At 45.4% G+C, this 13,395-nt stretch overlaps 1 protein-coding gene across 1 annotated transcript in view; it reads left to right on the plus strand.

The window, feature by feature from the left end:
• Positions 1–13,395, plus strand: part of CMTM4 (CKLF like MARVEL transmembrane domain containing 4) — a 70,071-nt gene continuing 56,676 nt past the window's right edge. Inside the window, exon 1 of the mRNA XM_004280894.3 lies at positions 1–483. Within this exon, the coding sequence (XP_004280942.1) occupies positions 298–483 (186 nt within the window). The 5' untranslated portion in view covers positions 1–297. The remainder of the gene's footprint in view (positions 484–13,395) is intronic.

Consider the following 13,395-nt stretch of genomic DNA (forward strand, 5'->3'; position numbering starts at 1 on the left):
GGCACTCGCTCCGCCCCCTCCCGGCTGGCCGCGCCGGCTCCCGCCTCCTTCCCTCTCCGCCAGCTCCCGCCTCCCTCCCTTTCCGCTGCCGAGGCGGCGGGAGCCGAGCCCGAGCGGACCGAGCCACGGCCGCAGCCGGGCGGCGGGCGCAGAGGCGGCGGCGGCGGCGGCGGCGGCAGTGCGGGCAGTTAGTCGTCGTCGTCGGCGGCGGCGGCGGCGATGCGGCGGCCCCGCTGAGCCCGCTAGCTCCGGGCGCCTGAGGCCAGCCGCGCAAGGCGGCCCGGGCCGGGCGGCAGCATGCGGAGCGGCGAGGAGCTGGACGGCTTCGAGGGCGAGGCCTCGAGCACCTCCATGATCTCGGGCGCCAGCAGTCCGTACCAGCCCACCACCGAGCCGGTGAGCCAGCGCCGCGGGCTGGCTGGCCTGCGCTGCGACCCGGACTACCTGCGCGGCGCGTTTGGCTGCCTCAAGGTCGCCCAAGTGGTAGGTGCCGGGCGGGGCCCCAGGTGCCGGCGGGCGGCCTAGCCGCGCGCCTTCCCTCCCTGCTCCCGCTTCGGGGGCGCAGGCCCGGCCGGCCTCCACCGCGCACTCGCTTCCCATGGCCCCAGTCCTTGCGCTCCCTCTCCTTCGCTGGGTCCCCGTGCCGCCCTCCCGCCTCCCCTGGGGACCCTGCCGCCTCAGGTGTGCGCCTTCTACCTGAACACCTGCCCCCGGGCCTTCCTGTCCACTCCAGCCTTCGCTCTCGCGAGCGTCTTTCACTGTTGGGTTTGGTGGTGCGCGAAACCCGGCCGGGGTCATGCTGTCCCCTGGGTACTGCTGGTCATAGCAACTTGTGTTAGGTGTTCGGGGCCCGCACATCCTCCACTCCTCCGGATGGTCGTCGTTTGTCTCGGCTTCCACCACTGGGGACTGTGGCTCGGTTTCTTCCCCGGCGCCCAGCACAGTGCTGGGCATATGGTAGACGCTCAAATAAATGTTGAATGGAGGCATGTAGTCCAGATGCATTGGGGGAGCCCAGATCTGCCCAGAGTCTCCAGTTTATGCTGCAGAGGTTTTGTTTGTTTGTTTTTTGTTATTTATTTATTTATGGCTGCATTGGGTCTTCGTTGCTGCACGGGGGCTTTCTCTAGTTGCAGCGAGTGGGAGCTACTCTTTGTTGCCTTTCACGGGCTTCTCATTGCGGTGGCTTCTCTTGTTGCGGAGCACGGGCTCCAGGCACTCGGGCTTCAGTAGTTGTGGCACGTGGGCTCGATAGTTGTGGCTCCCGGGCTCTAGAGTGCAGGCTCAGTAGTTGTGGTGCACGGGCTTAGTTGCTCTACGGCATGTGGGATCTTACTGGACCAGGGCTCGAACCAGTGTCCCCTGCATTGGCAGGCGGATTCTTAACCACTGGCCACCAGGGAAGTCCCTGCTGCAGAGGTTTTGATTCCTTCTAATTAGCCCAGAAGGTAGAACCGGCATCCCTGAATCCTCCGCCCCAGCACGGTGGCTGGCATTGCCCAGTTGGTACCCAGAGTTAAATCACTATGGGAGGGCAGCCAGTTTTGGAGGTAACAGAAACAGAGAACTTTCTTTTGGGCTTGTCTATGGTAGAGCTCATTTCTCAGAATTCTTATTTTTAGCTTTCAGGGTGTTCAGGGCAGGGGCCTGTCCCCTCTGCCCCTCTTTTGTGGTTTTCTAACAGGCCTCTTTGGTTTGTTACTTAGCTCTGCTGTGGATAGAGCATACTCCAGTTCGGAAAAAACTGTCCCTATATCCCCTGACACAGGTAGGCCTTTCTCTGAGGCCTGGCAGCGACTTCTCATCTAGAGAAGCCATTTGCACAGAGGTGCAATGTATGTGCATTTTGTTTCTTCCAAGCATTGGTCTTGTGCTTACTTGAGTACATAGATAAAGGTTCCTTGGGAATCATTTAATGTGTGGATATCCTTTAAATAAAGGTCTCAGTGTTTGTAAATTGCAGAATCATAGACTGTTCTCGCTCTCTCGCTCTCTCGCTCTCTCGCTCTCTCGCTCTCTCGCTCTCTCGCTCTCTCGCTCTCTCGCTCTCTCGCTCTCTCGCTCGGGTGAAAGGCTTGTTCTGCTGATTGCAGGAGGGTATTTTTGAAGGGCTCTCAGGAAAGACAAACGGAGCAGGTTATTCCTCTCTAGAATTTTAAACTGACCTTATCTGGTAAAGTGGAATGTTCCAAGAGATATATTTGTTCTGTAGTTAGGCATTGTTATTAGCAAAGTGAATGGAGGAGTGGGGGAGGTGTATAACTGCCTTTAAAAAGAGGCAGCTAGCTGATGTTTGAGTACAGACAGCACTGATAATCAGAAGTGAATTAAAGAGCAGGATGGGAGGGAACCTGGGCCCAGGTGGAATTTAGGGCCTTGTTAAGTACCTTGTTTTGTTTACTCTGGACTTTTTTTTTTTTTTTTTTTTTGCGGTACGCGGGCCTCTCACCGTTGTGGCCTCTCCCGTTGCGGAGCACAGGCTCCGGACGCGCAGGCTCAGCGGCCATGGCTCACGGGCCCAGCTGCTCCGTGACATGTGGGATCTTCCCGGACCGGGGCACGAACCCTTGTCCCCTGCATCGGCAGGCGGACTCTCAACCACTGCGCCACCAGGGAAGCCCTACTCTGGACTTTTGAAAGTACATAGAGCTTGCCATTCAAAAGATCTGATAAAAGAATGAAATCCAGTAGTTTATATAAAATGTTAGATATCACCTCATTGCTGGAATTTTGTCACCTAAAGCCAGAAATGGAAGCCAGTGGTATTTATCACTGCCTTTTCGTAAGGTGCTGTTTTTTGTTTTTGTTTTTGTAGAGCTTTACTTTTCATCTGGAAGAACTTTGGGGCCCAGCCCCTAAAATCTCGCCTAACTCTTGTCTTTTGTCTAATCTCTAGAATTTAAACAGCGAGAGGTTATGTTATGTGTGGGTGAGTGAAGGATGGGGACCTGCTTGAAGGGTATGGCAACGTGAAACAGTTCCATGCATTTAGCTTTTCAGCCTTGTTAAAAAAAAAAATCAGGGTTTTTAGGGGGAAAAACCGCCACAAAACTTCAAGATAGTGGACTCTCAACTTAAACTGGAAAAGAAGACAAGAGTCGTTATGAAGATATTTCTTTTTGTTTTTGGCCATGCCGTGGGGCATCTTAGTTCTCCAACCAGGGATCAAATCCGTGCCCCTTGCCTCGGAAGCATGGAGTCCTGTCCACTGCACCGCCAGGGAAGTCCCTGAAGATATTTCTAAGATGTTACAAAGCTCAGAATCCCATCAAGAAATATGTCTAATATAAGTTCTAATTCTAATATAAGTTTTTGAGAAAAAATTTGACTTTTTTTCGTTTTAGGTTTTAGAGACGTTTTTTGTGGTTTGTGGCCTATTGCCACCTGCAGGTCCTTGCTCCAAGTGTGGTCAGCTGCATTGCCAGCACCTGAGAGCTTATTAGAAATGCAGAATCAGAGGCCTAACCCCAGACTTTCTGAATCATAATCTGCAGTTTAGCAAGATTCTCTGGGAGATTCTCGTGCACATTAAAGTTTGAGACTTACCTTTCTGTATCATTTTAGTGTTAAAACCTTACACAGTACTAGCAATCAGTTCTCTATCAGACCTGTAAATAGTCAACCTCAAGGCTGAGGTTTTTCTGTAAAATGAGCCTATATCTCTCAAAAAGGATTAAGAGAATGAGGTAGTATGTAGAAATTAGCGCCTAGTTTATTAGGCGCTTAGTTAGTGTGTAATAAAACGTTAGTTGTCACTGTTGCTAAGTAATACTTCCTGCCTTTAAAGAAACTTGGTGAAAATGCCACCCCAAAATTATAATTATATATTTTATAATTATAATTTTATAATTATATATATTTGAATTAAAGATAGTTTACTTCCTAGTGATTTAAAAGTTAAATCGATATTGTAAATGGAATGCTATTTGATAGTAAAACTAATCTGAAATATTATGGAAATTAATGCATTTTCATAGATAATATCTTTTTTAAAATTAATTTATTTTTGGTTGCGTTGGGTCTTCGTTGCTGTGCGTGGCCTTTCTCTAGTTGTGGCGAGCGGGGGCTACTCTTTGTTGAGGTGCACGGGCTTCTCACTGTGGGGGCTTCTCTTGTTGCCGAGCATGGGCTCTAGGCGCATGGGCTTCAGTAGTTGTGGCTCGCGGTCTCTAGGGCGCAGGCTCAGTAGTTGTGGCGCACAGCCTTAGTTGCCCCGAGGCATGTGGGCTCGAACCCGTGTCCCCTGCATTGGCAGGCGGATTCTTAACCACTGCTTCACCAGGGAAGTCCTAGATTATATGTTTTAAAAATGAAACTCGGGGCTTCCCTGGTGGCGCAGTGGTTGAGAGTCCGCCTGCCGATTCAGGGAACACGGGTTTGTGCCCCGGTCCGGGAGGGTCCCGCGTGCCGCGGAGCGGCTGGGCCCGTGAGCCATGGCCGCTGAGCCTGCGCGTCCGGAGCCTGTGCTCTGCAACGGGAGAGGCCACAACAGTGAGAGGCCCGCGTACCGCAAAAAAAAAGAAAAGAAACTCATACCTATTTCTTAGTTGGGGAGAGTATCTCCTGTGGTTATTTCAAACAATATAAATGTACTTTTTGTAGGAAAAGAGTTGGTTTAAGCTATTGATTTAAATACCTTCTTCTTTCTTTCGAATGTGGATTCTGTGAGCGCTTATTGGTTTTTAGCTCTCAGACATCATTTAATGAAATAGTTAATGTGGGCCTTTTTTTTTTTTTTTTTTTTTTTTTGCGGTACGCGGGCCTCTCACTGCTGTGGCCTCTCCCGTTGCGCAGCGCAGGCCCAGCAGCCGTGGCTCACGGGCCCAGCCACTACGCGGCATGTGGGATCCTCCCGGACTGGGGCACGAACCCGCGTCCCCTGCATCGGCAGGCGGACTCCCAACCACTGCGCCACCAGGGAAGCCCAGGGGCCTTTTGTTTTGATTTTTTTTCCAAAGCACTTGGTTGAAAGAAGAATTTTGCTCTTGGGATGGGGGTGGGGCGTACTATCGCTTATACCATGATATTAGGACAGTGTCAGAAGAGGACAGGACCTAGATGGGACAACTTTCTGAATCACAACAGCAGGCATCATTAATGAGTGCTTACTCTACTGTTATCACCTTTATTTTATGGTTGAGAAAGTTAGAGGCACCGAGGTCATGACTCGTTTAAGGTCACGTGGCTAGTGGTTGGTAGAGCTGGGATTTGAACCCAGGTGGTGTGCTCTTTCCTGCCTCCTGAACACATCATTTTGAGTTGTTCCACAGAGCAGAGGAGACTTTGAGTCCAAGGACATTTCTGAGGTCTTTGGTCAGCCTGGTGACTTTTTGGGTGACTTTTACGTGCTGAAGTGATACACTTAACAAGGGTTTTGATTTCTCAGTGGCCATTGCGCTGTCCCTAGGTGTGCAGTTCCTGTTCCTCACCCAGCAGAACTGCCACTTTCTGCCTTGAGGGGATAGGCCTTCTCAAAAGAGCCAAGAGCAGAATCAGCTTTTAAGATCCAAAAACACCTCTCAAGGAGCTCTTTTGCTTCTGATCCCTTTCTTTTTTTTTTCTTTTTTGTTTACATTTATTTTATTTTATTTTATTTTTTGGCCGCGCCCCGTGGCATGTGGGATCTTAGATCCCCGACCAGGGATCGAACCTGAGTCCCCTGCAGTGGGAGTTCAGAGTCCTAACCACTGGACCACCAGGGAAGTCCCTGGATCCCTTTCGTGAGCCCCTCCCACAACTGATTGACCTTCTGACATTGCATTGCATTTGTTTAGGACTATTTTTTTTTTTTTTTTTTTTTGTGGCCTCTCCCATTGCAGAGCACAGGCTCCGGACGCGCAGGCTCAGAGGCCATGGCTCACGGGCCCAGCCGCTCCGCGGCATGTGGGATCTTCCCAGACCGGGGCACAAACCCGCGTCCTCTGCATCGTCAGGTGGACTCTCAACCACTGCACCACCAGGGAAGCCCTAGGGCTATTTTTTAAACAAAGTTGGGTAATAGGTGATGTTTAAATTCAAATTTTAGCTCTGCTGATCTCCTTGAAATCTCTTAACCACATTGTTTCTTGGCTTCCTCCGTAGTAGAATGTGAGTGGTAATGACTGAGCATTTTAGGAATTGTAAGAACTAAACGGTTAATGTTTGACAGGTGCTTTCTTAGGTAACTCAAAGACAGATGTGAGCGTTTGCATTTCAGGGTTGGGTGATAAGTATCTTTTATTTGATGGAAACTGTCAGTGTTTCATCCCATGCTGGTGAGCACTTCCCTCACCTTTCTGGCTTTCTTGGGCTATACAGAAGCAGGGAAGGGGCGTGCAGAGAATGGCCAGTGAAGTAGTTTCACTGCATTGGATTCTCACTTCTACCTTAAGGTGGCTCCTTATAAAACAGTCCCATTTTCCCTTGGGCAGATTGTTATCTTTGGGAGTTGTCTTCCTGGTCAAAAACTTGAAGTCAAATAAATTCTAGCAGAATTTAAGCAAAGATTAAAACCACTCTTAAGTTTTTATGATGATTAAAAATAGTAAAATTATCATCCAAGACCTCAGGAAAGTGTCTAGTACACATCTGTTTTATAAAACCAGACAAAGATGGTTCAAGAAAACGCTTCAGACCTCATCCTCATGAACATCATCCTCATGAACACAGGCACAAAAATCCTCAACGAACTACTAGGAAATCTAGGAAATCGAATCCAGCAATGTTATGTAAAAAGAATAGTACAGGACAATCATTGTGACTTACCCCAGGAAGAAAAGGCTGGTTCAGTTTTCCAAAATCAGGAGATATAATCTGCCATACTAACAGTTTAAAGCACAAAAAGCACTTGATTATGTCAGGGGATGCAGAAAAGAACTTTTGAGAGAATTCAACATTCATTCACGATAAATGTGGCCAAGAAGACTAGTAAAATAAGGGAACTGCCTCAACCTGGAAAAGGGCATCTGCCAGAAATCTACAGCTAACATACTTAGTGGTGAAAATACTTTCCCCTTAAGATGGGGAGCAAGGCAATGATGTCTGTTCTCACCACATGTCTCTTCTGTCTTCCGCATCCTACTGGAAGTGCTAGCCAGTGCAAGAAAAATAAATAGAAGGCATTCAGACTGGAAAGAAAGAAAAACTCCCTATTTGCAGATGGCATGATTGTCTATGTAGACAATCCCATGGAAATCTATAAAAAAGCTCCTAGGACTAATGTGTGAGTCAGCAAGGTGGTAGCATACAAGGTCAACACACAAAAATCAATCATATTTTTATGTCCTAGCAATCAATCATTGGAAACTGAAATTGAAAAAAAAAAAGCAACCCATATCAGTTATGATAGCTCTAAAAAGAATGAAATACTTAGGGCTAAATCTAACAAAACATGTACAGGATCTACATGCTGAAAACTACAAAACACCGAAGAAGGAAATCAAAGACCACTGAAATAAGTGGGCAGACATACTGTGCTCATGGATTGGAAGATTCAATATAGTTATTAAAATATCACTTCTTGGGCTTCCCTGGTGGCGCAGTGGTTGAGAATCCACCTACCAATGCAGGGGACATGCGTTTGACCCTGGTCGGGAAAAATCCCACATGCCGCGCCACAACTACCGAGCCTGTGCTCTAGAGCCCGCGAGCCACAACTACTGAGCCTGCGTGCTGCAACTACTGAGCCCATGCGCCTAGAGCCTGTGCTCCGCAACAAGAGAAGCCGCCACAGTGAGAAGCCCGCACACCGCAACGAAGAGTAGCCCCCACTCACCGCGACTAGAGAAAGCCCGCATGCAGCAACGAAGACCCAATGCAGCCAAAAATAAATTTTAAAAAATATATAAAAGCTTTAAAAAATAAATTAAAAAAATATGTATCGCTTCTCCACAGATTGATCTGTAGGTTTAACACTATCCCAAAATCCCAGCAAGACTTTTTTAGATAGAGAAGATGATTCTAAAATTGATATGGAAAGTCAGGTTAGCCAGGCAGAGGGATGATGAAGGATTGGTTTTGAGGGCAGAGGGAACAACACAACATGAAGATAGAACATGGAGTTTAGGGGTGTGTGTGTGTGTGTTGGGGGCTGGGATGGGGAGGGGCTCTGAGAGTATGGACTTTATGTCTCTTATCACCATGAGACTTTTGGCCAGTTGCTTGTTCACTTCAGGACACAAGCAGGTCTCCTTATTTGTAAATCAGGGCTGATGAGAGTGTTACTGGCACCTGTGAGCCTTCCATACAAAGTCCTTAGCAAAGTGTCTCTCACATGGAAGTCACACCAACCTGTTACCACTATCGAATATCTCTGGAATGGTACAAATTGGGAAACTGGGTGACCAAGGGTCAGGGTGGAAGGGAGATTTATTTTTCACTGTATTTGAATTGTATACCACATGCAGATATCTTCTATTCAAAAATTCCCAAAGCATCAGCTGTTACTAGCTCTACCTTAGTATAGGTTAGCCTTAAAGCTATTATACCAATCATAATCTTTAGTTAACCTTTTATTACTTTCTTACTTTGTAATTTGGAGGCTCTTTTAGGGAGAATGATTTAGATAATACAGTACAGACATCTTGAAGAAACTTGAAGCTTAAAAGTTTTTTCAATCTATTTTCCTGTTTTTTTTTTTTTTAAAAAGAAACCTTCTGCACAATTGTGGGTGCTTAATAAATTTGTTGATGCTAATGAAAAAATTTCTCCCATTTGAAAGGAATCTACCCTATAGGGCTGGCTACTATAGTTAATAATACTGTATTGCAGTTGTAATTGAAAGTTGCTAAGAGAATAGATCTGATAAGCTCTCATCACAAGAAAAAAATTTTTTTAAACTATATATGGTGATGCATGTTAAATAAGACTTATTGTGGTGATAATGTGTATATCATTATTGATACAAATATTGATATATAGAAATACTGAATCATTATGTTGTACACCTGAAACTAATGTAATGTTATATTCCAGTTATATCTCAATTAAAAAAAATTGTAACATTGAAGGAAATTAGGGAAAAAAATCTTAGTCAAATGAAAACCACTTTGGAATTTTTCCCTTCCAAAGGCTGCATAAGATCCCCTGATCATGGTTTCCAATATTTTGCTATTAGGAAGGATCCTTCAGTAAATGTCCTTCATTCTTCTTTTGAATTGTGACTATTTTTTGTTAAATTTCAGGGAGTGCTATTACTAGATCAAAGGGCAATATCATTACATTTCTGAACATTAAAAAAAATATATGGACTTGGTCCTACAACATACGTAAAGGTCTCACTTTATCCCAAGTTAACAGTGTGCTTACCCACAAGAACTTACCACTGGGAAATGCTGAGTTCAGTAAGACCTTCAGGACTCCTCCTGGGTCATAGGGCCAAATTAATTTTTTCTTGGGACTTCCCTGGTGGTCCAGTGGCTAAGACTCCATGCCCCCAATGCAGGGGACCTGGGTTCAATCCTTGGTCAGGGAACTAGATCCCACATACCGCAACTAAGAGTTCACATGCAGCAGCTAAAAGATCCTGCATACCATAAGACCTGGTGCAGCCAAAATTAAAAAAAAAAAATTTTTCTTTCTTGATAGCCCTGGAAACCTTTGTTCTTTCTTTTTTTAAAAAAATTATTTTTTCTCTTCCAGTTTTATTGAGATATATTTGACATAGACACTGTATAAGTTTAAGGTGTACAGCATAATGATTTGATTTACATACATCATGAAATGATTACCACTATAAGTTTAGTGAACATCCACCATCTCAGATAGTTACAAAATTAAAGAAATAGAAAAAAAAGTTCTTTTCCTTGTGATGAGAATAACTCTTAGGATTTACTCGCTTAACTTTCATATATAACAGCAGCAGTGTTTATTATACTCACCATGTTGTGCATCACATCCCTAGTACTTATTTATCTTGTACCTGGAAGTTTGTACCTTGTGACCACCCTCATCCATCCCCCTCTCCCCTACGTGCCGCCTCTGGTAACCACAATTCTGATCTCTTTTTCTATGAGTTTGATGTTGAAGTATAATTGACCTACAACACTACGTTAGTTCTTGTTATACAGCATAGCGATTTGATATTTCTGTACACCTCAAAATGATCATTGTGATGACCTTTTATCTTTTCTTTCTTTTTTTTTTTTTTTTCTGCGGTATGCGGGCCTCTCACTGTTGTGGCCTCTCCGTTGTGGAGCACAGGCTCCGGACGCGCAGGCTCAGCGGTCATGGCTCACGGGCCCAGCCGCTCTGTGGCATGCGGGATCTTCCCGGACGGGGGCACGAACCCGTGTCCCCTGAATCGGCAGGCGGACTCTCAACCACTGCGCCACCAGGGAAGCCCTATCTTTTCTTTCTTTTTAAGAAATATTTATTTATTTGGCTGCGTCGGATCTTAGTTGCGGCCTGCGGGATCTTTTGTTGCGGCGCACGGGGCTTCGTTGCCCTGTGGCATGTGGGATCTTAGTTCCCCAGCCAGGGATCGAACCTGTGTCCCCTGCATTGGAAGGCGGATTCTTAACCATTCGACCACCAGGCAAGTCCCTGATGACTTTTTTTCTTAATTACAAAGTACTAAGAGCCTTTCCCAGGTCATGGCACTTAATCGGATGCTTAGAGGGGGCAAAGGCAGTGTACATGCCCTGCCCAATCCATGATGCTTCTCCCTCCTGGTAGAATGAATGGATGCTTACCTGCGTGCTGGAGAGAGGCATGTTTCCAGCCTAGAGGTAGTGCTGGATTTACCTGAGATGCAGCACATATGTGATCCACCCCATTAAGGGCTGAGGTCTGTATGGCTGCCAAAGCTGATTATTTTCCATGATGGTCCATTTAGCTCCCTCAGCTGTTGAAATGACCTGGAAATAGCAGCAGTCTGGCCTTCAACCCACAGCTATCACTCACTGCCTCTTTATCCTCATTCCTGGAAGTAGCTCCGAATCCTTTTGTAGGGTGATGTCGTATTTCTTTGGAAAATAAAGTTGTTTGTTAGAGCATAGCGCAATAGTCAAAGGCCTGTAACTGTGATCACAGAGCCTAAATTTCCCCAGTCTCAATTTTCTGTGCTGTCTCAGACCATATATAAGTACATCCTAAGTTTTAAAAAATTACTGTACTTTTAAATTATGAAATATTCCAAGCATTGAAATTAGAGCAGCAAGTACCATATATTGACAGTGAGTCCTGAGGTTTTTGTTTGGAAAATAAGATGATTCCTGTGTGTGCAAGAGAGGTAAAAGGCAGGGCGAGATGAACTGGGATTTGGATTCATTAGCAGGGTGAGACTTCAGAGAGTCTAGAAGGAGGAGGAAAGGCAAAGAGTAAGAGAGCAGGGCACCTCCGGACGAGGGGATGGCCTCAGCATCTTGTCTGGTGGCGAAGAGCCAGTTTAAACTTTCAAAGGCTCAGTTCAAAGTGGTCCAGAGCTGGGAACAGGCCTGCAGCTGGCTGAAGAGGGGACAGATGAGTAGAAGGGTACGGAGGTCAGAAAGTGACACCTCCTTCGGGAGAAGATCTTGCCTTTTTAGCATTTGGAAACTGTCTTATTTTGAAGCGGTTTAACTTCTTGATGGGGGGGATTTTTGTGTGAAAAATTCTCACTTAAAGGCGGGGTGGCGCCCAGCCCTCCTCTCAGCACCTCTCGTGTGTGGCCTTGTGTCCTCACATAGAATGGTGGGGTCTGCCACTGGTTTTCAGAGTGTGTGGGGGGTCCCCTGGGAGCCCTGAGTTTATTAATTTAGAAGTGGGGGTTGAGAATCAGACTGAGGGGCTGGGTACCAACTGTGTTTCAGAAAGTCTAATATAAACTGCATTAAACAGAGTAAGCCCAGTTTCTTTTTTGACTGGGGTTTTAAGGTACTGATTATTTATTTCACTTGACCAGAAGCTTTGATTAACTTTTTGAATAACATACTCCTGCCTTAGAGTCTTTGCATCTGAGGTTTATTCTTCCATCCCCTCCACCCCTTCCCAGAAATGCCCACTTGGCTCTGTTCTTCAGAACTGCTGTTCTTCTCTTCTGCTCAAGAGACCTTCCCCGACCACCTGCCAAAAGTAGGACACTCCCCCATCCCTGCTCTTTATCCCCCTCATCCTGCTTTACTTTTCTTCTCAGCATTTACCACCCAACGAGAATACCAACTCCACGAGAGCAGAGGCTTTGTGTTTTGAGTTCCCTGAGGTATCCTCAGTGTCTAAAACAGTGCCTGGCCCATAGTGAGGCACCGAATGAACAGGTGAATACACATATCTGTTTCACAGGAGAAAGAAAAAAAATAACAGTTTATGTATTATTTAACATAGTTTGTAAGGTCAAATTATTTGAAAACATGGGATCTACAAGGGAACAATAACATTTATATATTTATAAGCAAATAAGCTTCTGGACTCTGTTGTAAGTGGAAAATATTGGGGAGAAAGTATGGAAATAAAATGCCATTGTAATGATTTTTTTCATTTTTTAACCGTGAGTTTTAAGTGTATCTAGTGCTACTAGGAAACAGAAGCTTTTGCTTAGGAGACAGATTTTTGTAAGAGGGGAAACCATAAGAGGCTTTGCCAAGCTTTTTGCTTAGGAACGTATAAAATGAAAACCAGGGGTTCTGTAATTATTACTAAAGTTGTCTGCTTTCTGATTAACATGTTGGGGGAGAGGGTCACTGAGGATCTGCCACGTCAGTATTTTGAGAATCCTTAGAGCAGACACTTAACATGTGTAAAGAAGTCACAACTGGGATTGAGGCTGAGGGTCCTTGTGCTTGTTTTTATGGACCTCTCTGATGAAAATAAAAGAACAGCCGTTCTGTGAGGCCTGAGAAGGGAGGCCTTCATCTCCAGTGAAGATTGGAGAGGTCTGTAGGAAATACTGGAATCCAGAATTTTGTCTCTGAACATTTCAAATGATTGGTTAAATTTGGGAATTAAATGGGTTAATAAACACTTAAAATGTTCAGAGTTTCATCAAACGTGGATAGTTTTGAATGGTTTCTTTCTTGCCACTACAATTTGATGACTGGTGCAAGGGAAGCCTTCATTTTTGTGGTTTCCCGTTTATTCCAGCACAGCTATGAAAAACAGTTTAAGGCTAAAAGTTTTTTGTGCCAGTGGAAAAAAAACAAACCCCAAGGAGCAGCGGCTCTTCCAGCAGTAGTTGCTTCTTTAGCTTGTCTACTTTCTCTCAACCATTTTTGGTCCAAACCCTACACATGTGTATAATTTCAGGTTAAGAGTTGGCTAGATAACTTTAGAGTTAGATCAAGGTCAGTAGCTAGATGTTGGTAAAAATTCTAACGTATTTTCCCCCTTAAAAAAAAAAATCTCTACTTCATATGTGTGTGAACGTCGAGGCTGGGCCAGATACTGTTAGACATACATAAATAGGACAAAAGTCCCTGCCTCCAAGGGGTTCACAGTCCATTT

Source organism: Orcinus orca, chromosome 20, assembly GCF_937001465.1.
Source record: "Orcinus orca chromosome 20, mOrcOrc1.1, whole genome shotgun sequence".
In the NCBI taxonomy this organism is placed as follows: Eukaryota; Metazoa; Chordata; class Mammalia; order Artiodactyla; family Delphinidae; genus Orcinus; species Orcinus orca.